This window comes from Urocitellus parryii, chromosome 7 (assembly GCF_045843805.1).
Source record: "Urocitellus parryii isolate mUroPar1 chromosome 7, mUroPar1.hap1, whole genome shotgun sequence".
In the NCBI taxonomy this organism is placed as follows: domain Eukaryota; kingdom Metazoa; phylum Chordata; class Mammalia; order Rodentia; family Sciuridae; genus Urocitellus; species Urocitellus parryii.
In genome coordinates, this window is record NC_135537.1 from 163,845,218 (window position 1) to 163,872,657 (window position 27,440).

Genomic DNA, 27,440 nt, shown 5'->3' on the forward strand with positions numbered 1-27,440 from the left:
GAAGAAGCAGAAAGTTATAGTTGTTATTATTATTTGGTACTAGAGATTGAACCCAGGGACACTTTACCACTGAGCTATGTCCCCAACCCTTTTTTTTTTTTTTTTAAATATTTATTTATTTATTTTTAGTTTTCCACGGACACAACATCTTTGTATGTGGTGCTGAGTATCGAACCCGGGCCACACGCATGCCAGGCGAGCGCGCTACCGCTTGAGCCACATCCCCAGCCCCTCCCCAACCCTTTTTTATTTTTAATTTTGAGACAGGGTCTCAATAAGTGGTTTAGGGCCTTGCTGAGTCTGGGCTTGAACTAGTGATCCTCCTGCCATAACCTCCCGGGTTGTGCCACCCCACCGTGCTAGACTGGAAACCAGAAAGTTCTAAGGGAGAAGGAAAAGAGAACGGCCTGGGAGTAGTGGTGTGTGTACCCAGCTCCTAGCCTCTGATTCACCCAGTAAGGACTTACTGAGTGCAGGACTGGAAGACCACATCACAGGAAGGATCAGTGTTGGCTGGAAAGGCCTCAGCCATCATCAGCAATCATACTGTGGGCTGACTAGGCCCCAAAGCAGAATGAAGGGAACGAAGGGAATGCTGGTGCTGATAGTTGCTCTAAGGACCCAGAGGAAGAGAGATGGTTTCTGCCGCAGAATAGCAGGGGAGCCTGGGAGTAGGTGCTGCAGAGGGACTCCACCTCTGCCACCTCTGGGTGGTCCAATCAAGTAAATCACTGAAGCTTGTTTCCTCCTCTGTACAATAAGGAACCTGCCTCCAGGACTGACCTGAGGATTATGAGTGCAAAGAAACAAAATCCAAGCATTCAATGGCTTTACCGAGGAGGTGGCGGCTGAGCAGTTGGCCAACTAGGGTAATTCCTTTACCACGGTGGTCCTGGGTCAGGGATGAGGCTGACTTTTGCTGAATCGGAGTCAGGACTATGTTCAGAAAATGTGAGGTGGTTGCAAAAATTTATTGCAGTGACCAAAAACTCAACAATTTTTAAATTTTCATTTAAAAAATTTTTTTATGGGCTTGGGTTGTGGCTCATCGGTAGAGTGCTCGCCTAGCATGCGCGAGGACCTGGGTTTGATCTTCAACACCACATAAAAATAAAATAAAGATATTGTGTCCAGCCAAAAAATAAATACTAAAAAAAATTATATATTTTTATATGGTGCTGAGGATCAAACCCAGTGCCTCACACATGCTAGGCAAGCGTTCTACTACTGAGCTACAGCCCCAGCCTCCTCCCACTTAAAATTTTTATTATGATTGAATGCGGTGCTGGAGATGGAACCCAAGGCTTCCTGTATGCTAGTCAAGTAGCTCAACCATTAAGCTACACCCCAACCACACAGATCAAGTTTTAATGAACTGTTGCAAAAATCAATGAATAAATGCAAAGATGCACGATAAATATCCAATTTTAAAGACAGGATCCTATTCTGCAGTTTAGACCCTATCTCTCTCACTGAATCCTAATTCCATGGGGCTGCTGGGGAAAGGTGATTAGGTCCCTAGTTCAAGAATTAATCATTAATGGGGGCTGAGGACTAGCTCAGTGAGAGCATGCACCAGGCCCTGGGTTCACACCCCAGCACAAGAAAATGAAAGAAAGAAAGAAAGCAGAATTAATCATTAACATGTTTAAGCAGAAGAGGCCGATCGGTGGCTCCGGGGGCGCAGGTGCAGCCCAGGTGTGCAGCTGCGCGAGGCAGGGCCTGGAGCTCCTTCCTGGCGCCCAGGGAGGTTTGAGTTTCGATTAGCGGCGCCTGCGCAGAGGGTCGGCCGAAGCCCCGCCCCCCGGGCTATGTAAAGCGGCCGGGCCCGGGGTGGGTCACCGCGAGACGCCGTGTCCCTCGCGCAGGCGGGTGGCCCCGGAGAGCTAGTGCGTGCAAAGGCGGGACGGAGGCGCCCCCCACTCATCATGGTGAGCTGACGTGTGGACGGGAGAGAGGGCCGGGCTGGGCGCGGGGGGCGGGTGGTATGGTAACGGAAAGCGAGAGTATTTGAGGATTCTTGGGAGGATGTGCTATGCAAATGAGGACCCGAAGTTCCGGAGTTGAGTTCCAGCTTTCTGGTGACTCCAGGGCAGCCCGAAGGTAGGGGGAAGCTTGGGGGAACGCGCACCCCCATGGAGAAGGGAAACGGTGATATTTAGGAGGAAAGAATCTGGGAAAGGCAGCAACTGCTGCTTCCCGGGGACACCCAGCTGGAGGGTGGACCTGGGTCTGGGTTAGAGGACCCACGCGCCCCAAGATTGCTGACTGCGCCTGTCCAAGTCCCCTTCTGATGGAATAGTAGGCCACCTCATCTCTCAGGATGCAGATGGGAGGCAGAGCCAGTGCGGAGAAGATATTTACAGTAAAAACTGTTAGTCACTTGTTGCTTTTAGCAAACAGGAAAAGAAGAGGCTCAGAGAGGTGCTGCTGGCACACAGCAAAATGGAGGGCAGAACTAGATCCTGAACACAGGTGTCTTGTGCCTCCTAGTCCTAGAGCAGGCACAAAGACCTCGACTTTGTAGGGGGCCTGCAAGAGGGCAGAGGAGGAGATGGTAGGCAGTGAATGAGGCCCTTTGTCCAGTGCTCTCCTGCCCTGCCCCCCACTAGCCCTCTGTGGGACCATTGTCCCCCCATATCAGACAAGAGAGTATTATCTGTTGCTGCCATTGTTGGGGGAAGGGAGGCGGTCTTTGGGTGACCCTCCTCCACCCCCACACTCTTTTTTGCGCACACACACAGCCAGGGCAGCTGTGTCTTTGCCCAGACATAGTCCCCAGCCTCCAAAGGGAACATCCATCCTTAAGAGGTGCCAGGAATATAAAAGTTAGGGCCAGGCCTGGATGCACAGGCCCCAGCCTCCCCTGCATGCACTTCCACCAAGTGTCCCTTTCAGAGAGGTAGCAGTGGATGATCCTTGAGGCCAGGAGAGTAAGAGGTTAGGGAGCGTCAGACAGACTCCCTCTTGTGCCACACAGACCTACAGGGAGAAAAAGGCCACCACTGGTCTGCCTGGGGAAGGCACCCACCACCCAAGGGTGCTTCAAGTCAGGCCCAGAGATTCCTGAGCCGGGGCTTCTCCCTAGACCTAGGCTAGAGACAAGGGGCTGCTGGGCTGGCTGCAGGAGACCTGGGCTGACATCCCTTCCCTCCTTACACAGAACAGAAGCATCTCCCGAAAGAGCCACACATTCCTGCCCAAGATCTTCTTTCGAAAGATGTCATCCTCCGGGGCCAAGGACAAGCCCGAGCTGCAGTTTCCCTTCCTTCAGGATGAGGATACGGTGGCCGCACTGCACGAGTGCAAGACGCTCTTCATCCTGCGAGGGCTGCCAGGGAGCGGCAAGTCCACGCTGTCCCGGGTCATTGTGGATAAATACCACGATGGCACCAAGATGGTGTCTGCCGATGCCTACAAGATCACGCCCGGCGCCCGAGGAGCCTTCTCCGAGGAGTACAAGCGGCTGGACGAGGACCTGGCTGCCTACTGCCGCCGAAACATCAGAGTGCTTGTGCTAGACGACACCAACCACGAGCCAGAGCGCCTGGAGCAGCTCTTTGAATTGGCCGACCAGTACCAGTACCAGGTGGTGCTGGTGGAGCCCAAGACGGCGTGGCGGCTGGACTGTACCCAGCTCAAAGAGAAGAACCAGTGGCAGCTGTCAGCCGAAGATCTGAAGAAGCTGAAGCCTGGGCTGGAGAAGGACTTCCTGCCACTCTACTTCGGCTGGTTCCTGACCAGTAAGAGTTCTGAGATCCTCCGAAAAGTTGGCCAGGTCTTCCTGGAGGAGCTGGGGAACCACAAGGCCTTCAAGAAGGAGCTGCGACACTGTAGGTGGCATGGGGGACAGAGGCGGGGAGGCAGGGACGCTCAACTCCGCGCAGATCTCCTTGTTCATAAGCCCCCACTCAGAGGGCCGGGTGAGATGGGGAAGCTAGATGGACGCTGCCCTGGACCAGCCAGAAGCAAGTGGGCACTTAACAGAGTAGCCTCAGTGGGAACAGAAGTAGAACAGGGCAACCCCTCTTGGGTCCCCTGTTGCCCTGCAGGAGTTCTGTTTCTGTTCACACTTGAAAAAAATCCTATTCTTACAAGCACACACATACATCACACACACACACACACACACACACACACACACACAAATAGTAGATGCAGGGTGAAAATTTTACGGTGGGAGGCACTGTCCAGAGCACCTTTCCTCTGTTTCCCCCAGTCCCTCTCTCCCAGCCTGGATCAGGTCACAGCCCCTGTCTTGGATGTAGGTTTTAACAGGAAATACCACCATGTAATGTAACCTGAGACAGAGAATCTGGTTCAGGGTTGTCAAATTCATTTTTAGCAGCAGAACCATGTTCCAAAACAAGATTTTACATGGAATCCTAAGCTGCAAAAAAAAATTATAACTAGGACTGTTATGACTTACCTGTCCACATCATCCAGGGTCACCTTGTGCACCCCGAACCTCTGTGACATCTTATGGCTCCAGAGAACCAAGTCTCACACCTAGTCCCAAATCCTTTGCTTTCCAGATGGAGGAGAAACAGGCCCAGAAGGGATATGGGATTTGTTACCTGGAGCCCTGGACCTTGGCCACGCCAGCAGGGTTCTGTCCTCGCAAGGGCTCTCAGGTCTAGTGATAGGGTAGGTTTGGGATAAGAAAGGGTCTAAGTGGGCCTCATTCTTCTGCAGTGGCCTACTAGGGCTGTGTCACCCAATAATCTATCTGTGACTTTAAACCAATTCTGATACAACCTTCGCCACAATTTTAGATCCTCTGTATACTTGAAATAACCTGTTTCTTTACTTAGCCCTTACTGCTCAGGGGTGAGTGCTCTGTGTCCGTGTTGGGTTCTCAAAGAACTTTTTTCTGGGCTCCTAAAGCTTGGATCCTGTCAGGAAACATGCCTGCACTAGCCCTGGCAAGAGTTGGCCTTGTTCCCTGGAGGAGCTTCAGGGAGAACCAGGAGAGGCAGGGCTGGGGTCCTGCTTGGGCATGGCTGTGGCTTGAAGCTGCTGGTACTATAAAAACTGGAATGCTTTTCTGTCCAGCATTTGGCAAGAGAAATGTCATGAGCAGGGAATAAGACCTGCTCTCAGAATAGAGGTCTTTACCCCCAAGGAGGGTGACAGTGCCCACAGGGATTAACCTCTGGGAACCAGCAGGCTAAAGGTCATGACTCTGAGGACAGCCCACAAAGCTTGGAGTCTGGAAATGAACTCACCCTTCGTGGTGTCTGCCAGCCATGTTATCCTGCTATACCCGGGGACCCTTCCTGCCCTAACCCCTTTGCAAGGTCTCCTCCCAAACAGCCCGCAGGGTGTGCTGTTATGGGCACCAAGTAACTGCTCTATAAGTGAGCCCCTGGGTGAAATGGGGTCCTACTGTTACTCAGTGGTCCTGAGGAAATTGGGGTGTATGGTGACCTTCATCGTTGGGGTGGACTGATAGAGGAGGGTCAACCTCTTGGCCCAGGCCCAGTGGCTCGCAGCGGCAGATGTTTGTGTCTACTCTGGCCCTCTCCAGTGTCTCGTAATGTTCCTGACCCTCTTTTTTCCCCACCTCATTTTTCATGGCTTTCCCCTGCTAGGCGTGCTGCTGGTGGATCTGCGTTCTTTGGCCTGTGCTGCTTTCCCTGAGTTTTAGATGCCTTATTTTGGGGGGAAGAGATGTAAAGTTCTGCGTGGTATAAAAAGAGGGGAATTTAAACACTGTTTTTCTTCTTGTGGTGCCAGGGGTCAAACCCAGGGCATTACTCATGTGGCGAGTGCTGTACCACTGAGCCACATCCCCAGCCCTTAAGTACTTTTTATAGCTCTAAAGTTGGCATGACTTTGACCAACTCAAGAATGAATGAATTGTAGTGGACTGTTAGAATTTATGCGGAATGGAGCTTGGTCCCCCGGGCCTCCCTGGTGGGTGTTGGTATGCTCTGCTGCCCTGACTACTCCCTCTCTGTCCGGCAGTTATCTCGGGGGATGAGCACAAAGAGAAGATCGATCTGATCACCTACTTTGGGAAGAGACCCCCTGGAGTGCTGCACTGCACAACCAAGTTCTGTCAATACGGAAAGGCCGCAGGGGCCGAGGACTACGGTCAGCAGGATGTGAGTTTTCCCCAGGGGAACAGGGCTGCAGTGTGACCAGGCAGGGAGTAGACCCAGACAGCAGCTAGAGAAAAATGGCCTCCCCTCCTTCAGTTCTCTGTTCCTAAGCTTCGTCTGTAGACCTCAGGTACCAGAGTTCTTAAGAGCTCGCCTGTGCATTTGTCCCTGAGGCCTACCCATGAATCTTTTCCTTCTGTGGATTCGTGGGGAACCCATGTTAAGTCCTAATGGCTGAGTCCTGTGTCCCAGGTAGCCTGGTGCACTGAGGCTCTTGTCTAGGTCTGAGGCCTGGCCTTGCCCCAGAGAGAATGGCTTAGCGTGGTGAAGTTCATTGGCTTAGGAGTTCTAGATCCTTCACCACCACACAGATAGCACTGCACACCCACAGCCAGATATGGTGATCCTGAAACACCAGATCTGCACAACTTGGTTCCCCATTTCCTCTACTGTCATCCTCTCTGCCAAACCTTCCCTGATCCCTGTTCTTCTCCCGCTTCTGTGCCCAGACTAACATAACTATTTTATATGTTTGCTTTCTGGTGCCCTCTTATTCAGATGGCAGCTGGGGCCAGAAGTTCTTAATTTTGTTCACCCCTGTTTCCAGAACTCTAGCATAGTTAACTGAATAGCATAGAGTGACTGAATATATAAGTTATCACTACCGTATCTAATCATTTGTTCATTCAGCCTTATTTATTAAGCACTTATTACGTGCCAGACAATGTTGGAACAGAGGCTTGTGAGCAAACTAGATTTTATGGTCAGGTCAGATGGACGAAATGAAGTTTCTTAAAGAAATCAGATATACTCTGATGTATAGCGGGTGGAAACCACAGTACACAGAGCAGATTTTGATCACTGCCCCATGGTGTAGCCTAAGCCTAGACTGAGGCGAATTGGAAGAGCAATGGCACGTTCTGTGCACCTGGACCCTGGCTCTGCACCTGGTCACTCCTTTAGTCCTCACATTAACCCTGAGGTGTCTTCTAGTATTATGTGGTTTACAGGTGGATAAACCGAGAGGCTCAACAGCTCTCTCAAAGCCCTGAAACTGGTGAGCAGGGACAAGGTCTGCATACCAGTCTGGTTCTACCCCTGCTCTCCTGCCTCTGAGCACCTTGTGGTTGTCAGCCTGCACCCTGCTTGCCACACGCTGCAGCTGCACACATCTGTGGCAGATATGTAGCCCTCTACCCGCTGTGATCACATCTGCTAAGCTGACCTTTCCTCCAGGAGTAACCCACCCTTGGTCAGCTGTCCCTCTAGCTTGGGCTCCTCTTTCTCACTCTCCTTAGGTGGTGAAGAAATCTTACGGCAAGGCCTTCACATTAACCGTCTCTGCCCTCTTTGTGACACCCAAGACAGCTGGGGCCCGGGTGGAGTTGAGCGAGCAGGAGCTGCTGTTGTGGCCAGATGACGTGGACAAGCTGTCCTCTGACAACCTGCCCCGGGGGAGCCGCGCTCATATCACCCTTGGCTGTGCGGCCGATGTGGAGGCCGTGCAGACCGGCATTGACCTCTTAGAGATTGTACGGCAGGAGAAGGGGGGCAGCCGTGGTGAGGAGGTGGGTGACCTTACCCGGGGCAAGCTCTACTCCTTGGGCAGTGGGCGCTGGATGCTAAGTCTGGCCAAGAAGATGGAGGTCAAGACCATCTTCACAGGATACTACGGGAAGGGTAAACCTGTGCCCACTCACGGCAGCCGGAAGGGGGGCGCCTTGCAGTCCTGCATCATCATCTGAGGGTTTGTGCCACAGTGTGCTCCTCACTCTTTAGAAGGGAGGGGGAGGAGAGGGCTACATGTGCTCCATGTGGTAAGATTTTTTTTTTTTTTTACTCAAAGTTAACTTACATATAACTTTTTAAAAAACTTGTAAAATAACTGCCTCTCCCTTGCTGTCTGCCCTCTTCCCCTCTAACACACCAAGTCTCAACACAAGGTGGGTGGATTGACCCCATTCAGGAATCTGGATCAAAGCTGATAAGGCTGTGCTGCTGGGCCAGTCAGAACCCCACCTTGCCCCACCTCCAGGAACTGGCCAGCCCTGCCCCCAGCCCAGGCCCTGCTAAGGACCAAAGACAGTGGGGCTGGAGTCTGGGGCCCATTGCCACAGGAGGAGGATCCCCGGGCTTTTTTCTTTTTTTCTTTTAATAAAAGCAAGTGAACAGGAATTTTATTTAAAAGGTGGCTCAGAACTCGCAGCACAGCACCTGGGAGGCATAAGAGTGCCCTGGGCCCCTGGGTTTTGATCCCATTTCTTAATCACTGTAACCCCTGGGATTATTTGCCAGGGTAGAAAAAGGGGTTTACCTCCCACCTTTGGTCCTAAGTCCCTGTCTCCTTTATCCTATAACTAGGTAACAGTTTGATAACTGATTCAGCAGCAGCTGCCACCTCCCAGTCCCACCCCAGGAAGGGGTTGAGTTGGCTGTCCTTCCCAGTGGTGTGGCTCTGCTGCATAGCCAAGGAGATAGATAGAGGCCAGAGACACAGCAGGGGAGAGCTCCAGCCTTGCTGGGCTCAGTCCACCTTGCCTCCCTGGTGCCTCTGGAGGCCTTTGAGCCTTCTCTAAAGGAGGCTACTGGGTACCAAGAGCCAATGGAGGGGACCTCTAGTTGGCCAGGCAAACCCCACCTGCTGCCTCTGAGGGGTTTTAACACTGCTCCATGGGTTCTGGTTCCTGGAGTGCCTTCACTGCCCTCTGCTCAATAACAGGACCTTGCTAATCAGGTTGTCACTCAACAGAGTATTTTGGATTTAAGTTACTATCTGGGTTTTGCCCAGCCTCGTCAACTTGTAAGACTGATAATGAAATAAATCATGTTAATCCTAGCTGTGTGCAGTCTCTCTCACCCTTCTATGCCCAGCTCAGTCTTTCCTGCATCCAGGGCTGGGTATATTAGGACTGGCTTTGTCCCACAGCTTGGGGCCATCGGTCCTGTCTCCTCGCTGCTGGCTGGGCACAGCTGTGGTAAGGCTGGGCAACTGAACAGTGTTGGCTTTCATGAGGAGGCAGAAAGGAGAGAGGCTGGCCTCAGACTCATACAGAACGTGGGGGTTGACCAGGAGAGATGTGGAGCACAAAACCTCTTGTCCTCCATTAACTAGGGCATCAGGCCCACAGGTGTCCCAAGACCAGTCTGATCAGATCTCTCTGCAAGAGCCAATGTTCCTAGTATGGGTTTTCCCCAGTTCTCTAGTAGAGTCTACCTTCAAGTCACTGCTACTTTAAAACACAAAGGATGATTTAACACTCAGTAGTCTCCTACAGCTTAGTTTATGGGAAACTTCCCAGGCCTAACTCAGCCATCACTTCACTACTGCCCCATGCACCAAAGGGGGTAAAGGCAGAGCTTAGAAAAGAAATCAAGTCTTTTCTCTGGCTCAAGGCCTCTCCCTGGCCATTGAGATTATCAGAGCACCAAAAACAAGCTTCAGTCAAGCCTCTTGTGTTTGCCCAGAACTCCTGAGGCTTCTCACCTCAACAGGAAGCTGGACTGAACAGTGCAACACATACTGCTGCTTCTCCTCAGCCTGTGTTCACACCAGAAAGGGGACCAATGCAGAAGGCCAAGGGCAGTTAAGAATAGTATTTCCAACCATGTGAGTCTAATGCCAGAGATGAGGCCTGGGAGTTGCCTGACCCACATGAGTCTGGAGGTTAGGAGGCAGGTTTTATTCTCATCTCCATGTCTAAGAAGAACTGAGAGCGCCTGTGTGAATCACATGACCCAGGTTAACACCACCTACACTCCTGTGTTCTAGACACAGCTTCTAGTGACTACTGGCCGTCTCATTATAAGATGAACATGCATTCTGAACTCAGTTCCCCATAACCACCACTAGGCAGAACCCAGCAGCACCATCTGCTACCAGGCTTGGGTAGCTTGCAGGACCTCAAGTCTGTGTCAAGGTCAGTTCCAGGCTGGTGGCTCAGCTATGGCCCATAGGCTGTGGAGGGACATAAAGCAGCTGCCAAAGCAAAGGGCCAGAAAGGGTCAAAACATTTTATTTTATTCTTTTTTTTTTCCTTTTTTAATAAAGTTAAACAGTACAACAAAAATTCACAAGCCGCCTCCCTGTCCACCCCCCACCTCCCTCCCCTCCCCAGTCTTGGGCGCTGGCTCCCTTTCCTTCACCACACTCACAGACACAGGCATCCAACTGAGAAAACGAAACTGCTCTAAGTACACAGAGACATGATGAAGGAAGGAGGTGAATTGTGTCCACATTCGAGGTTGAACTGAGTGAGTCTGCATTTTCTGGGATCTGGTGGTTGCCCTTCATTAGCCAAACTGAAAGAAGAAATTCCCTGGACCAGAGGCTGAAAGGGAAAAGAAGGGCTTCTTAGTTGGCTCTGTGGACTTTCTAGGGAAGATCACTTCTCTGATAATGGAAAAAGTCTTCAAGGGTTGCTTCAAACTCAAACAAAGAAACTAAGAATTTAAAATTGCCCAGCCCCAGGGTGCCAGAGGAACATGTGAGTGCATTTTCTTTATTTACATGCAGTGCTGGGGATGGAATCCAGGGCCTCACCACCAATGCCAGGCAAATGCCCTGCCACTGAGTCACACCCCATTTGTGAGCCCATTTTATGTATATAGCTTCTGAACACCTCTACTCTTGCAGTGAAGCCTTGGTAGAAGGCAACTTCCTCTCTGATCCTGCAGAGATGTGTTGCTAATAGTCCCAAGGAAAGATGTGTCTGAGAACCAATCTCTCTCCCTCAGCAACACCTGTGTGGACAGACGTCCTGCAGGATTCAATTGCCCCCACTCTTGGGCACCTCTGATCCAAAGAGCTGCCTAATTGCTGGCTTGTAAACTGGGAACTTCTGAGGGCAGCAGGCATACCCACCTTCAAAGCTGAAGCCCCCAGGACCTCCAAAGAATGCCTTGAAGATATTGTTTGCATCAAAATCTGGCAAGAAACATAGAAGGGACAAAATGGGGAAAAATTAGAAGGATCTGAAAAGGAACTTATGACCCTGAGCACAGGTCTCCAAGTCATACTTTTAAAGTATCATTTCCTTCCTTTCCCAACACCTCAGCCTAAAGATTGGCAAATCTGCCCACCCCATGCAAAACAGTGCCTGCTCTTGCTCCAAGGACATGTTCCCATCCCCTTCCAAGAGAGATCCGGAGGGAAAGCTTTCTCTGCTTCAACCCACTCCACAGGCAGTCTCCTTGAGCAACTTAAGATGCCATTTGCACTTAACACAGCCCCCTACAATGTTAGGGCTGCTACTGAAAGGGCTAAAATTTATCATTTCAATGCTATCCAAATAAATTTAAGAGCAAGATCTGTGACACCCTCCTCTATACCGGGTGTCCTGGCTCAGTGAATGGTCCCGAATCGTCTATAGCAAAATCACTCAATTTACATCCTTTCCATCTCCCAAACACAGCTGATCAGCAACCAACTCCTGCTGAGTCTGCCACCATCTGCCATTTGTGCTCTCCATACCTTTACTACTTACACTACTTCCATGTCTTCCTTCAATCTCTATCCTCCTTCACCTCCCTCCTCACTATCATCACATGTAAATTTCTAAAGCCTAAATCTAGCCCACAGTACTTCTAATTAAAACCTTTCAATAGCTTTTTTTTTTTAAGTTGTCAATGTATCTTTATTTATATGCTGTGCTAAGAATCAAACCCAGTGCCTCACGCATGCTAGGCAAGTGCTCTGCCACTGAGCCACAATCCCAGCCCTACTTCAATGGCTGTCTTTTTTTAAAAAAAAAATATTTATTTTTTAGTTGTAGTTGGACACAATACATTTTATTTAATTATTTATTTTTAATGTGGTACTGAGGATCGATCCCAGGGCTTGCACATGCAAGGCGAGTGCTCTACTGCTGAGCCACAACCCCACCACTTCAATAGCTTTTGACTGCTTAGATCCTTTCAACTTCAGGGCAGAGCAACATGTTTATTACTGGTAAACAGCAACACACGCACACTCCAACCTTGACTTGAGAGGATTCAGGATTATCTACATAGCATCATCATTCTCATTTTAAATTATAATAGACTTTCTTTTTTATTTATTTTTTTAGTTCTCGGCAGATACAACATCTTTGTTTGCATGTGGTGCTGAGGATCGAACCCGGGCCGCATGCGTGCCATGCGAGTGCACTACCGCTTGAGCCACATCCCCAGGCCTATAATAGACTTTCTTATTTGAAGACAAAGGGTTGGTAGCACAGAAGGTGGTCTGTGTGCTATGGGCAGTTCAGGACCACTGTTATCTCTGATCAAGCCCTTCAGTCACACTGACAAAAGCTGTACTTTTCTTCATGCTAAGTCTTTTTTTGGGAATTAAGATCTCTGAGGGTTTACAGGAATGTATGACACACACAAATAACAGCACATACTTTGCAGTGGGGTGGGGGGGAGATAACATTCGGCTATTCCTTACTGCATATAACCCTTGTAGCCTTCTGAGATCTGATCCAGCTACTTGCTGCTCTTACACTCACTGCCTGCCTCTAGCACCCTATCCTTACATCCTCCAGACCAAGCCTCTTACAGATCCCTGAAGGGGTCACTTTCTATACTTCCAAGCCTTTCCTTGATAGTGCTCACCACCCCCTTAGAGCCCACCCTGCACCCTGTGAACTGCTGTACTTGATTGCTTTTGTTTGAGTCTATGTTTATTATTCTGCTTAGACTAAGGATCAGATTAGGCCCAGGATCCATCCATTTGTGACCTCCTAGACAGTGGGTTCCTAGACATTAGAGAACCAACCTAATTCATCTGCAGGGCTCAACACAGTGCCTGAAACACAGGTACTCATCAAGGGAAGGCTGACAAATTACTGTGTTGTCATGAACTGATTACATATAGACTCTCCCTCTGGAGCATCTTTAGAAAGCTGTCAAAGTTCCATAGGTGTTAGATGCATCCCAGATGCCCCAATCAACTCACCACCCATATTCATGCCCTCTTCATCCAGGTCCTGTCCACTGTCATAACGAGTTTTTTTCTTGGGATCAGAGAGGATGGTAAAGGCCTCTCCAACTTCCTTGAATTTCTTCTCCTCTTCTTTCTGAACCTCGGCACTGGCTCCACTGTGCCGATCTAAAAGGAACAAAACTCAGATGAAATTAAAGTCTCAAGAAAACAAAGTTTAAAAGAAAAGACCACTTCATCATTTCTGATTTTGGACTCTGGTTCTGGAACCCCCTTATTCCTACTCAAGACGCTCTCAAGGTGCCCCCAGGACGGAGCAAGGTTGTGTGCCTGCCTGTAGGGTTCTTCCCAGCATGCCCCTCTCCCACAAGCTCTAACCTGGATGGTGCATCAAGGCCCGTTTCCGATATGCTTTCTTGATCTCATCCTCAGAGGCATTCTTGTCCACTCCCAGAATCTTGTAGTAATCTTTCCTCTTACTCTTCTTCAGTTCCAGTTGTGCATTTTTTAGGAGCTGTTTGTGTTCTGAAGGGAGACATGTGGCATCAATAGACAAATGTGATTCTGGTTTCCCTTTCCAGGTCCCAGCCCAGCTGCCTTGGAAATAGAAGACTTAATTATACCAGGGGTTTTAGGATGTTTTCTTTTTGGAAACTAAGAAAAATCTCAAACTGGGCTGGGGTAGTGGCTCAGTGGTAGAGTGCTCGCCCAGCATGCACGAGGCACTGGGTTCGATCCTCAGCACACATAAATGTAAAATAAAGATATTGTGTCCACCTAAAACTAAAAAATAAATATTAAAAAAAAGAAAAAGAAAAATCTTAAACTTAGGTTCCTCACAATAGCTTCACCACACAGAAAAAGAAGTGAAAGTAACAAGGAAGGGTTGGGACCAAAACATAGGTGCCCAAGCCCCCAACCAGGAAGGACCTCTGTTCACTTCCTCCTGGTGGAGGTTAAAATAAGCTCCACATACACCCCTGAGGCAGGAATCAAACAGCCTTGTGTCTATGTTTTAGGGCCTATAAATAAGACCACATAGTTGACAAAGAAACAAATGCTCTGTACCAGGTTACCTTTTGTTTTCTCCGTCTGATACACTTTTTCATAGTCCCGCACTGCTTCTTCATACTGCTCTGTGTCCATGTAACTGAGAAGGAAGTACAGGGCAATAGTGCTCAGACATAGATAGCAATGGTCTCTAGGGGAAAAGGCATGGCTCAAGCAAGAGACACACACTTTGGCAAGATACTTCATGAAACAGAGTCCTTAATCTAAAAAAAAAAAAAAAAAAAATTTAGCTATCAGTTCCTCAGAGAAAAAAATGAGGCCTCATGGCACTTGCACCCAACCAGCAAAGTGATGCTCTACTCTGAGTGGACAGTAATCAAGGGGAAAAGGTCCTCATGACACAGAGCCACCCAAGACGCAGAAGGACTGCTGTAGGAAAGGCAAGGAGAAGGCCCAGTTGATTACTCAGAGCTAAAACACACATGAGAAAGAATCTAAGTGAGGAAAAAAAGAATATGAAAGAGCTTTGAAATCTTCGTGCCATAAACATGCAGGGCTAGCTCTGATCCAGGGCAGAAGTGGGATTAGTGAGCCTCTAGTAGGATCAAGTCCAAGGTGATAGCTGCTGGCAAATGCTTCCATAACACCAGTCAATCTGAGAGATGGAAGTCAAGTGACAGAAAAGGAAACTCTAAACACAAGTTTGCTTCTACTTCAATAGCAAACAAGAAAAGAAGGGCCTCCGGGCCTCGATGGGAAGAATCTAACTTAATAGGCAGACTGCCAGCTCTTTTATCTTTTTCATGGAAGCAAGTGGCATTTTCCATGTCCTGATAAGGTCACCAGCACCAAGACTCGCCTCTCAATCTAACAGACTGTGGCAGTTGTTCCAGAGACACACCAGCAGCTGGGCAATGGGAAGAAATCATGCAGTGCAATTTGTGCTGCTCAACAAGAGACATGTACTACTACTACCCAAGCACATCTTGCAATCACGGGAGACCTCCACTCGCCTTGGAGGCCAGGGCAGGGAACCTCATAACAACATGGCTGGCCAAAAGAGCTCAACATCTCAGGCATCTCTGATTTTCAGGAAACATCTTGATTCAAGACCTTAAAAAACCAAAGCCATGCTAAGTATGTTGGCACACACCAATGATCTCAGTTACTCAGGAAACTAAAACCCTAAGCAACTTAGTGTGCTCCTGTCTCAAAATAAAAAATAAAAAGGGCTGAGGATATACCTCAGTGGCAGAGCACTCTGGATTCAATCCTCATTCCTGCATACAAACAATCAAAAACAACAAACACCCAATGATTGGCGAAAACGGTATAAATGCTACTTAAAGAGCTCAGAGAAATAATTTGCAGAATGAAGTGTAATATAATTTGAAATAAAAGTAAAAGAAAACCGAGAACTGACACAGTCTTGGGTGTAGAGTACTCTGACAAATAAGTAACCCTGATGACTTTTTAGGCCCAGACATAACATATTGAACAGTCATACTACAGAGATTTACATTTTATGTCACACTTTTTAAAATTCAATAATAACCTCATATTTAAAGTTTTTTAAATGTGGGAAAAAAGTAGAAAAGTAAATAAGCCTTTAGTGGAAAAGAGAGAACTCTCACTTATGATCAGGTATGTAGCAAACATCTAGCATCTCCCCAATTTAAGGGTAAATTGAGACAGAATGGGATAATGGTTAGGCCTCTGGTAAAGTTTTAGCCTGAGCTAATTTTAGTTATGTCCAAACAATCCCAGCTGATTGAGGGGTTTGCTGTCAAGTAGTAACTATGCCAATAGTGCATGCTCTCCCCATGGTAAAATCTCAAAGGCAAAGCCACTCCAAGGACAGTTCTACCACAAAGATAAGGAGCTATCTGATCAAAGTGATACCGGATTTCTTATTATTGAATGTATACATACAAAAAAGAAAATAATCCTTCATTTCATTCTCTAACAAATCAAGAATTCACCGCTCTCCTTCCATTCCCTATTCAAACACTGTAAAGCACTACCTTGGGTCAATACAGAGTCAACTATCCAGCCAACCCCTTCCCACTAGATATTCTCCTTTTCTTTTTCACTATTTTACATTAAAATGCAGTGAACAACTTCCTGTATAAAGTATTTTGTGTCTGTTAAAACAACTCTTTTGTTGGGTCAAAGGGCACTTTTTGTCTTCCAAAGCTTCTGCTTTTGTCTGCCACCAAAATGCAGAAGATGCAATGAGGGCTGGTTTTTATAGTCTCTAAGTCCATGGAATTAGATTTTTGGATTTAGTCATCCACTTAAAAATTCATTAACCTCCCCACCCCCCACACACACACAAATGGCATCAGTTTTCTTATTTTAAGTGCAGCAATTTTGGGAAAATGAAAGGGAGGTAGTCTGCAAGGCATCCTGTACCAGTGACGACAAGGGGAAGTTAAAATAGTGACTCATGAGGCATCACAACAGCACCTGTTCTTTGGATCTGACAGTTTATAATAAGGAATGGAGTAGGTGTTGGAAGACTGGCATAAAACAAATATGTCTCCCTTTAGACTCTTTAAAGACATAAATTCTTCTCTGCTTAGGGAATAATATGATGCAAGAAGAAATGATTTTATTTATTTATTTGGTCCTGGGGATTGAACCCAGGGGCACTTAACCACTGAGCGACACCCCCAGTTCTTTTTACTTTTTGAGACAGGGTCTCGCTAAGTTGCTGAAGTTGGCCTTGAACGTATGATCCTCTTGCCTCAGCCTCCCAAGTTGCTGGGATTAACAGGCATGTACCACCATACCCAGCCAGAAGAAATAATTTCTGAGAGGTCCATCCTAGCCTCTGGTGGGTTCATAAAAAGATGCAGAAGAAAGCCGGAAAGCACCCAGCCTCTGGGACAAATGAGGGCACTGGACCTGGCAGGCATAATCTAGGTTCATAAATCACCTTGTCAGGGAGTCCTCTCTGCTTAAAACACCCAGCAGACTACCCATTCAAGGATATTTCAAAAGGAGGTTCCTTATACTGCTGAGAGACTGAGCCAGATTAAGCCCCTTTCAACCCTAAGATTGTTTTCCCTCAACCAGAACAAAGAGGGTAAATACAATCTTCAACTGTCTGAGATACTTTTATTCCTCTCTTCCAAGCACCACACATTCATTTCAACAAAAAACATTTAATGGGTGAGCACCTATGTGCCAAGCACTGTGCTAAGTTAGAGCAAAAGTGTACAATACAAAATAAACTCTCCAAAGGAAATGGATTTAAACTTTTAACAAAAAGGAATTTGGGTCAGGCATCAGAAGAAACTTACTGACCGTGAGGGGCGTTAGACACAGGCATGGGAGACTGAGGGAGCTTGTGCAATCTCCTCCGCTGGAGGTCTATAAAGATAGTCTAGGGCTGGAACAATCCCACCTAGAGGCAGGGGGAAGGACCAAATGACCTCACAACATCCCCGGGTCTGCTTCATCATCCACAATGCAGTGCCCCTGGTAGGCCAGTGGCAACTCCCTCTTCCCCCACCCTCCAGAGGCACTTACCACTGAGCTCTTCTCAAGTAGGCTTTTATATATGTGTCATCGAGCTTCACTGCATGTGTGCAGTCTTCTATTGCATCATCTAGTTTCCTAAGCTTCAGGAGAGAGAGAGCAGTCATACTTCACATCTTTGGTGACCAAGGGAGCCCAAAAGCTGTGAGCATGGCTTAAAAATTCTAAGAGGGCAACTCAATGCCGGACCCCTAACTGTCACACTAGGTTTTGTTTGTGAATAAGTATTCTTGGTCACTGAAAAAGCCATTATCTCAGAAGGCTAAGGATACCAAATTTGGAATTGGTTTCAATACTATGTGATGCAAACCAAGTATTTATCTGAAATGATAAACCACTTCTACCACTCCACATCAGTATCCAACCAAACATGGAAAACAGGAGGGATGGTTCCTGCCCTCTACTTTTTCAGAGGCCAATAGAAAAAAGAAGGAATGACTGTGGTTTTGTTTTTGTTGTTGTTGTTGTTGTTTTGGTGGTACTGGGGATAGAACCCAGGGCACTGAGTTACATCCCCAGCCCCTCCTTTTTTTGATATTGGAGATTGAACCCAGAGGTGTTTAATCACTGAGTTATATTCCCAACCAGTTTTACTTTTTGAGACAGGGTCTTGGTAAGTTGCTTAGGGTCTCACTAAATTGCTCAGGCTGGCTTTGAACTTGGAATCTTCCTGCCTCAGCCTCCTGTATCACTGAGATTATAGGCGTATGCCATGCCACTGCACCCAGCTATGACTACAGTTTAAATTTTTTTTTTAAGTTATCAATGGATATCTATCTATCTATCTATCTATCTATCTATCTATCTATCTATCTATGGTGCTGGGAATCAAACCTAGTGCCTCACATGCCAGGGAAGTGCTCTACCTCTGAGCCACAACCCCATCCTCCTATGACTGCAATTTTAAACTACTAGAAGTCTGCCAAGAGCAAGACGCCTACTTATGCTGTAAAGGGTCTCAGGAATACTCAGGTCATTTTCAATCATACATGGTTACCAGAGTCACAGTAGAGGAAAAATCTACTTCTTCATATTCCCATTTCCTCCAAATCACTCCCCCCAAAATAAATGATCTCTTGCTTAAGCAAAAAGAAGCAGTAATACTTGCTTAAAATTATCCCAAACCCCTAGCCATTCTCTTCCTGAAGGAAAGATACCTTGAGAAAGAACAGGTGGGAATATCCTCCCAAACTGTTTTTAAAGTACCTCTAAACTCGGAATATCCTCCCAAACTGTTTTTAAAGTACCTCTAAACTCGACAGAAAAGATAAAAGCTTGCCTTTCAGAAGATAGATCCTAACAAGCTGAGATACTTTTCCAAAACATCCTTCCCTCTTTTAGCTGGTTTACCCTTATTGGGCAGATTTCCTAAGATCTCTTTGATATCCCTTAAAAATATCTCCAGGGGCTGGGGTTGTGGCTCAGTGGTAGAGTGCTTGCCTAGCATGTGCGAGGCCCTGAGTTCGATCCTCAGCACCACATATAAATAAATAAGAAATAAAGGTATTATGCCCAACTACAACTAAAAAATAAATATTTATATATATCTTCATATGTCCCAAGACCTAGACCAAGTACTTACCTTGGAATTAACCGTACCCCGATTACAGTAGAGTTTAGCATTTGTTTTTATATTGTTGGGGTCTATCCCGAGGGCTTCTGTGTACAGTTCATATGCTAGCTTGTAATTTCCTTCCTTAAATGCTTTATTTCCATCTTCTTTCTTTGCTTTGAGTGCTTTCGCATTCTAGAGATGAACAAGGCGAGGTCAGTTCACAGCCAGAAAACCTCTGATCACTGCACAGTGAGGACAGAATCTAGTCTCAATTTCTGGATCCCAGGGTTTAGCATCCCACAACAGCCTCTACGGCTACCGCTTGGACTACTTGTTCACTGGTGCTTCCAGTACAGTGCACAGGGTAAACCAAGATTTGAAAAACACCACTAGTGAGAACTGTTGCCCAGGTTTAAATTTCCCAGAGTAAAGAGTTACTAATTAAAAAAAAAAAAAAAAAAAAATTATTTTTTCAAGGGGAACCGGGGATTGAACCCAGGGGCACTCAACCATTGAGCCACATCCCTAGCCCTATACTATATTTTATTTAGACACAAGGTCTCACTGAGTTGCTTAGTGCCTCACTTTTTGCTGAGGCTGACTTTGAACTCATGATCCTCCTGCCTCGGCTTCCTGAGCCACTGGGATTACAGGCATGCGCCACCACGCCTGCCAAGAATTACTAACTTCTTTACTAAGGAGAAAAGGAACAAAACAAAAACTAAACTTAGATGTTAAAAGGATCTGACCCATATAATCAAACTTACCTTTAAGTAAATAAAAGTAGTCCTGAAATAATTTCTATGAAAAGATCAAGCATCGTTATAAAGCAGTAAAGAGGGGCTATCACATTCCTTGTGATTTAAACATGTACTCCAACCATCTAAAAAGTGAAAGGAAGTTTTCTTTCCCATCCAGATTAGCATGCCTAGAACTTACTCTGCAAGCAACGCAAGCCTTCTCATGGTCAGGAGCCATCCTGAGAGCCTGTACAAAAAACTGAACCGCCTTCTCAATACAATCTTCATAATAAAGGCAAAGACCCCGTACATACAGAGCATCTGCATTGGTGGAATCCATTCGTAAAATGTCACTGCAAAAGCCAGAAAGAGTCACGTTTAGCTGTGGTTTGGAATATTCTGACCATTTACTACAATTTGTGGCCATTTTTTTCCTTATCACATATCTATTATTAAACGTATTAAAATGTAAAGCTGTTATTATTGAACTGGAAATATTTTTATATTTATATTTTGTAGTTGGACACAATAACTTTATTCTATTTATTTATTTATTTGGTGCTGAGGATCAAACACAGGGCCTTGCACATGCGAGGCGAGCGCTCTACCACTGAGCTACAACCCCAGCCCTTGAACTGGAAATATTTTAATGTAAGGAACAAAGTCTGGTGGTCCATTTTCAAAATAGAGTATTCAGCCTTAAGTGGATTCAATTGTAGCCATTTTAATTATAGTCCTCCCCTCTGCCTGCCCTAATTTTAAAATTAGCCAATCGTGTAGACTGTATCCCTGAGACCTCCAATCAGGATGAAGAGCAGCCCTGTATTAGGTATATAAATAGGTGGACTGCCTACCCAGGCTTGCTTGCTAGCTAGATTCTATAGCACTCCATTCTGTCAGAAGTAAGTTTGCCTTGCGCGCGCGCACGCACACACACGCGCACACACACACACACACAAAAAAAACTTTTTAAAATGTAGTCAAGATTCCCAAGAACTCTCCCCAAATCTTGCCAAATAGACCACCATATTCTTTTTTTTTGGGGGGGGGTGGGTGCCAGAGATTGAATCCAGGGGTGCTCAATCAACACTGAGCCACATCCCCAGCCCTTTTTTAATATTTTATTTAGAGACAGGGTCTCACTGAGTTGCTTCGGGCCTTGCTAAGCTGCTGACTTTGAACTCATGATCCCCTTGTCTCAGCCTTCCAAATTACAGGTGTGCCACCACACCCAGTTTATATTCATCTTTAATACAACTCTCACACTTTTTTTTTTTTGTGTGGTGCTGGGATTAAATCGTAAGTCTTGCACACAATGGGCAAACACTACCACTGAGCTACATCCCAGCCCAACGCATTTCTTTTCTTTTTTTTTCTGGGATACTGGGGACTAAACTCAGGGGTATTTAACCACTGAGCTACATCCCCAACCCTTTTTATTTTGAGACAAATTCTCACTGAATTGCTTAGGGCTTCATTAAATTGCTGAGGCTGGCCTCAAACTTGCAATCCTTCTATCTTAGCCTCCAGAATCGTTGGTATTATAGGCATGCACTACTGTGCCCAGCATCAATGCATTTCTGTCTCACAATTCTTTTTAAACTAGAACAGGGGTTAGCAAACTAAAGACGACAGAGGGCAAATCCTTTCTACCACTGTGTTCTTTTCCTGCTTCTCCTTTTTTTGTAATGGGGATTAAACCCAGGGCCTTGTGCACGCCAAGAAAAACCTGTGTTCTACATACCCCAGCCCCACTGCCACTGGCTTTTTTTGGTGTGTGTGTGATGCTGGGGATTTAACCCAGGACCTTGTGCATGCAAAGCAAGCAGTCTACCAGATGAGCTACATCCCCAGCCCCTTGACTTTTTTTTTTTAATTGTCAAGAAAAATTACTTAAAAAATAAAGAGATTAAAGAGTTGGGTTTTAGGGCTGGGGATGTGGCTCAAGCGGTAGCGCGCTCGCCTGGCATGCGTGCGGCCCAGGTTCCATCCTCAGCACCACATACAAATAAAGATGTTTTGTCTGCCGAAAACTAAAAAATAAATTAAAAAAAAAAGAGTTGGGTTTTAGGACTGGGGTTGTGGTTCAGCGGTAGAGCAGTAGCCTGGAAATGTTTGAGGCCCTGAGTTCAATCCTCAGCCCCACAAATAAATAAAGTAGAAAACCCACTGGTAACTAAAAAATAAAAATAGTTGGGTTTTATGTCCTTTCAGTGCCACTGACTTTTGTAAATAAAATATTACTGGAACATAGCTGTACCTATTCATGCATGTATTATCTATGGCTGCTTTTGTACTATGATAGATGAGTCCTTTCAGAGACCTTATGGCCTGCAAAGACAAATATTCACTATCTGGCCTTTATAGAGTTTGCCAACCCCTGGAGTAGAAGGAAAAGGATTATGTTAAAACAAAGCAAACCCGGGGCTGGGGATGTGGCTCAAGCAGTAGTGTACTCTCCTGGCATGCGTGCGGCCCGGGTTCAATCCTCAGCACCACATACAAACAAAGATGTTGTGTCCGCCGAAAAACTAAAAAATAAATATTAAAATTCTCTCTCTTTCTCTAAAAAAAAAAAAAAAAAAAAAAGATAACCTGACTTAAAAAAACAACAACAACAAAGCAAACCCCAAAATTCACATAATACAATCTGTTCTTTCACATACCCAGCTCAAATACCTGTTATACTACTATATCCTATATACTTTATGGATTTTCTAATTTGGTCTAATCTTTGGCTTTATGCACTAGGAAGGTCTGATCAGCCCTAGCTGGCATACCCACAATTCCTGTTATAAAGAGCAACCAGCCAACATCAGTTCAGTAGTATCTGGCAGCTCAATTCTGAAATGGCCTCACTGCATACCTGGCTACAGACTGTGCTTCTGGATATCGACCCAGCATTGCTAAACATTCTGCTTTGAGGATTTTGAAGCGATGGCAAGCAGGGGCAAATTCTAGGGCACGGTCCATGCAGAAAACAACCTATAGGGAAGAAGAAAGTAAATGAGGCCCTTCATCTTAGACTCTAGAAATGTCTTTAACTTTATAGTTTAATCACAGCAACATATTAAAAGCTCAAAGAAGTTCCCAGGATCCACTGTTGAGCAAAAAAGTAATATCAAAGTTTATTTATTTTTCTTTTGTGATGCTGGAGACTGAACCCACATTTGCTTGGCAAGCACTCTACCACTAAGCTACACCCCTAGCCAGCTTGAAGTTTAAAAACATACCTAATTCATTCAATCAAAGTATTGAAAAGAGGAGAGCAGTTAATAGCTCTCATTTAATGTCAATAGCAAACATTTACTGAGCACTTTACATATTAACCCGTTTTATCCTTACAATTTTTTGGGGGGGAGGGTATTGGGGATTGAACCTAGAGGTGCTTTACTACTGGGCAAATCCCCAACCCTATTTTGTTTTATATTTTGAGACAGGGTCCCACAAAATTGCTTAGGGCATTGCTAAATTGCTGAGGCTGGTCTCAAATTTGTGATCTTCCTCCTCAGCCTCCCAAGTCACTGGGATTATAAGCATGCGCCACCACTCCTGGCTCCTCATAATTTTATAAAGTAAGTTAGTATCATAATCTTTAATGGTAAGACAGTTAAGAAACAGAGAGCTAATGTTCAAGGTTACCAAAGCTAGTAGATGATTATAAATAGGAGTCAGTTTTAAAGATATCCTAGGACTCCAGAATCTATAGCCTTACTCACTATGCTAAGCTGCCTCCAGTGAATCCAAACCCAAAGTGACTTTGATCAAAAGCCACCTTTTCCTCACAAATATAATTATTTACTACTTTGTATAATTCATCAGGCTTAGCCTATCAACCACAAAACAAGGAACAGCAATAATAATCCAGCTGGAGACTGTGGCTCACACCTGTAATCCTAGTGATCAGGGAGGCTAAGGTAGGAGGATCACAAGTTTGAGGCCAGGCTCAGCAATTTAGTGAATCCCCAAAACTTTTCAAGGACCCAAGCAACTTAGTGAGACCCTTTCTCAAAATAAAAAAAGGCTGGGGATGAAGCTCAATGGTAGTGTTTGCCTAGCATGTTTGAGGTCCTGGGTTCAATCTCCAGTCTTTCTTTCTCTCTCTCTCTCTCTCTCTCTCTCTCTCTCTCTCTCTCTCTCTCTCACACACACACACACACACAATTAAGCTGGGATTAATTTATTCTCCCAGCCTCATAAAGGGTCTCAATATATTCCTCTTTTCTGTTTTTAGAAGTTTGTTCTCTTAGCTTTCATTTTTGGCATAGCTGCTATTTCTGGAAGATTCTCCCTGAGAAAAATTGACTCAAAGAAGAATTTTAGAATTAAGGGATTCCCATTCCCTCCAAGAACTTGATTATACCCATCAAGATAGATGCAGTCTGAAAAGTTACAAATAGAGATAACTCAAATTACATCAACACAAACATTCATATAATGGCATACTATGGAGTTCTGAAAGAGAATGAAGTTTTCCGTGTACTACTATGGAAAGATTTCTAAGAGCTACTCAATGGGGGAAAAAAGGTAGAGAATTATGAATGACACCTTTCATGCAAAAAAAGAAGAAAACTAAGAATTTATGTACAACAAAATGTAGGAGAGGGACTGGGGTTGTGGCTCAGTGGCAAAGCGCTTCCTAGCATGTGTGAGGCAGTGGGGTCGATCCCACCACATATAAATAAATAAAAAATAAAGGTACATCAACAATTAAAAAAAAAAAAAGTAGAAGAGCTTAGGATGTAGCTCAGTGGCAGACCATCTGATGGGCAAGCACAAGTCCCTGGGTTTGATACTGAAGACCACCAACAAAAACAAAAAGGAGACCCAAGAACAATGGATAGGGATTGGGGGCTTAGCTGAGTGGTAGAGCACTTGATTAGCATGTGCAAAGCCCTGGACTTGATCCCCACCCAGCACTGGGAGGGGGAGAGCAATAGATAACTGAGTGGGGAGAGAATGGGGCAAACAGAAGGCGAGTTTAAAGGGACACTCATCCTGAATACTTTTTTATACTTTCTAGTTTTTGAACCATGAATGGTACCAATTAAAAAACTGAAATTAAGGGTTGGGGATATAATTCAGCATCCACAAGGCACTAGGTTCAATTCCCAGTATTACAAGAAAAGAGAGAAGAAGAAATTAAAAAACATGGGCAGCAGGTCAACACTATGTTCACCAAACTTTCTACAGCAGCAACACAGCAGTAACAGGCATGTCTCTCCTTCAGTGGCCTAGATTACTTTCCTGGAAATTCTAAGGACAATAATGAACATTTAGGTATTAAGTAGAGTGGTGGTGCTTTTTCCCCCTCAAGAAAAAGGAGGAGAGTATAAAGAAGTCAGTAAAAATTTCAGCAGCCACACCCTTTTGCCTTCACAAGAACAAAGGTCTGTGCAGAGCTGGCTCTACTCATCATGGAGAGTGTCAGTTGGAGGTTCAATGCTTCACTTTCCACCCCCCAACTCCCCATGTCCCCACTAGGGACAGCTGCAGGCAAAGAAGATCTTTGTTTCTTCCAAGTTCATCTGTTTCCCCTGCCAGGATCATAATTCTTCATTTGTGACATCACCATGAGCTACAGTGGGGGGGCTGGGATGTCACAAACAGAGGATTCTGTCACAAACTCGGGATTCTGGCTCCAGAATGGGTAAGAGAGAAAAGAAACCCAAAAGACTGCCTTCTGAGACAAAGCTTTTGCCTATGTAAACCTCAGAAAACGTGACAGTAGGCAGAATTCTCTTCAAAAACCCACACATAAAACAAACATGAATCACACTACAAAGACACTTGATTATTAAAACCAGTAGACAGGGGAGGGATGTCAATACTGGGACTCTGCATAAGCTTATCAGATATATTTATTACCAAATAAAAGACCTTCACAGTGTATGAGTTAGGAATGGCTGGCTCTCAACTGCATCCCCTTTTATCAAACATTAAGCCTCTGACACAGAAAGCACCAACTCCCCTTCTTTGGATGGAGCTCACTACTTTTTTTTTTTTGTTGTGTTCTAGGAGAGTGTTCTACCGCTGAGCTCCACCCCTAGCCGCCCCACCCCCACCCCCCTGTCTGTTGTGGTACTGGGGATTGAACCCAAGGGCCCTCTACCACAGAGCTATATCCCCCCTCTTTTTACTTTTTGGTACCAGGGATTGAACCTAGTGGTGATTAACATCTGAGCCACATTCCCAGTTCTATGTTTTATTTTGAGACAGTCTCACAAAGTTATTTAGGGCCTTGCCAAGTTACTGAGGCTGTTTTTGAACTCATGATCCTCCTGCCTCAGCCTCCCAAGCCACTGGGATTATAGGCGTGTGTCACCATGCCTGGTTTTTATTTTTTATTTTGAGATGGAGTCTCACTAAATTGCTTCCTCTGGTCTTGAACTTGCTATCCTCATGTTTTAGCTTCCCAAACAGCTGGGATTATAAGTGTGCACCACCCTGCTCAGCTTACTAACTTAAGTGATTCCAAAAATCTCTCCTGATAGATGGTCCCCAAAAGGTTAAAAACCACCTATCTTACCTTTTGAACTTAAATGAAAATTATTTCTAAATGCCCTTAAGGAAGGGGGGGGCTTGAACTCAACACAGTCTTTTTTCTCCCCCAACATTTTTTAGTTGTAGTCGGACACAATACCTTTATGTATGTATGTGTATGTGTGTATGTATGTATTTATTTATTTTTATGTGGTGCTGAGGATCAAACCCAGGGCCTCGAATATGCTAGGCGAGTGTTCTACCAATGAGCCACAACCCCAGCCCCCAGTCTAAGGTTTAACAACAGTCTGGCATCAAAATGGTGGTAGTGACAGGTCATATCGCTGTTTAAAAATGTAAAGAGGGGGTCTGGGTATATAGCTCAGTTGGTAGAGTGCTTGCCTCACGTGCATGAGGACTTGGGTTCAATCTCCAGCACCACACACACACACACACACACACACACACACACACACACACACAGAAGTAAACAGGGCCCCTCCCCACTTGTGATTTACAGCACAAGTTCAATTAAAGCAGGAATTAAAGTCAATTCTTATTATTAAAATAAAAATTAATTATCCAGCCGAACACAATGGCCCACACCTATAATCCCAGCAGCTTGGGAGGTGGAAACAGGAGTATTGCAAGCTCAAAGACAGCCTCAGCAATTTAGCGAGACCCTAAGCAACTGAGACCTTGTCTCAAAATAAAAAATAAGAAAGGGCTGGAGATGTGGCTCAGTGGTTAAATGCCCCTGGTTCAATCCCTGGTACAAAAAAAAAAAAAAGGATTAACGAATCCCAATATTTAATTCAGACTATTTTTTCTTTATCAACCTCCACAGTTTTAGGATACTACCTTCTATCAATAACAGGGACAATCTCAAATTCACATTGCTTTTTTTTTTTTAGATGTTGATGAACCTTTACTTAATTCATTTATTTATATGTGGTGCTGAGAACCCAGTGCTTCACAATGCTAGGCAAGTGCTCTACTGCTGAGCCACAACCCCAGCCCTCACTTTGCTTTTTATCATAAAGCCAAATATAATTAAGAAAATTAAAAAAAAAAAA

At 45.6% G+C, this 27,440-nt stretch overlaps 2 protein-coding genes across 3 annotated transcripts in view; one reads left to right on the forward strand and one right to left on the reverse strand.

Moving 5' to 3' along the window:
- Nucleotides 1-1,810: 1,810 nt before the first annotated feature.
- Nucleotides 1,811-8,943, forward strand: Cnp (2',3'-cyclic nucleotide 3' phosphodiesterase). Of its 2 annotated transcripts, none has more exons than XM_026386839.2 (4): nt 1,811-1,931; nt 3,164-3,833; nt 5,971-6,110; nt 7,406-8,943. In XM_026386839.2, exons 1-4 carry the CDS (start codon nt 1,929-1,931, stop codon nt 7,850-7,852), a joined length of 1,260 nt encoding a protein of 419 aa, XP_026242624.2. In that variant the 5' UTR covers nt 1,811-1,928; the 3' UTR covers nt 7,853-8,943. The 2 variants fall into 2 exon arrangements, with proteins under 2 accessions (XP_026242624.2, XP_026242625.2); XM_026386840.2 differs by lacking the exon at nt 1,811-1,931 and adding an exon at nt 2,049-2,103.
- A 1,217-nt stretch (nt 8,944-10,160) lies between these two features.
- The window catches only part of Dnajc7 (DnaJ heat shock protein family (Hsp40) member C7), a 35,646-nt gene continuing 18,366 nt past the window's right edge, over nt 10,161-27,440 (reverse strand). Inside the window, exons 6-14 of the mRNA XM_077800728.1 lie at nt 22,748-22,866; nt 20,081-20,234; nt 19,169-19,333; nt 17,578-17,669; nt 14,106-14,179; nt 13,408-13,554; nt 13,045-13,197; nt 10,969-11,031; nt 10,161-10,435 (exon numbers count right to left, since the gene is read on the reverse strand). Of these exons, the coding sequence (XP_077656854.1) occupies nt 10,398-10,435; nt 10,969-11,031; nt 13,045-13,197; nt 13,408-13,554; nt 14,106-14,179; nt 17,578-17,669; nt 19,169-19,333; nt 20,081-20,234; nt 22,748-22,866 (1,005 nt within the window). The 3' untranslated portion in view covers nt 10,161-10,397. The remainder of the gene's footprint in view (nt 10,436-10,968; nt 11,032-13,044; nt 13,198-13,407; nt 13,555-14,105; nt 14,180-17,577; nt 17,670-19,168; nt 19,334-20,080; nt 20,235-22,747; nt 22,867-27,440) is intronic.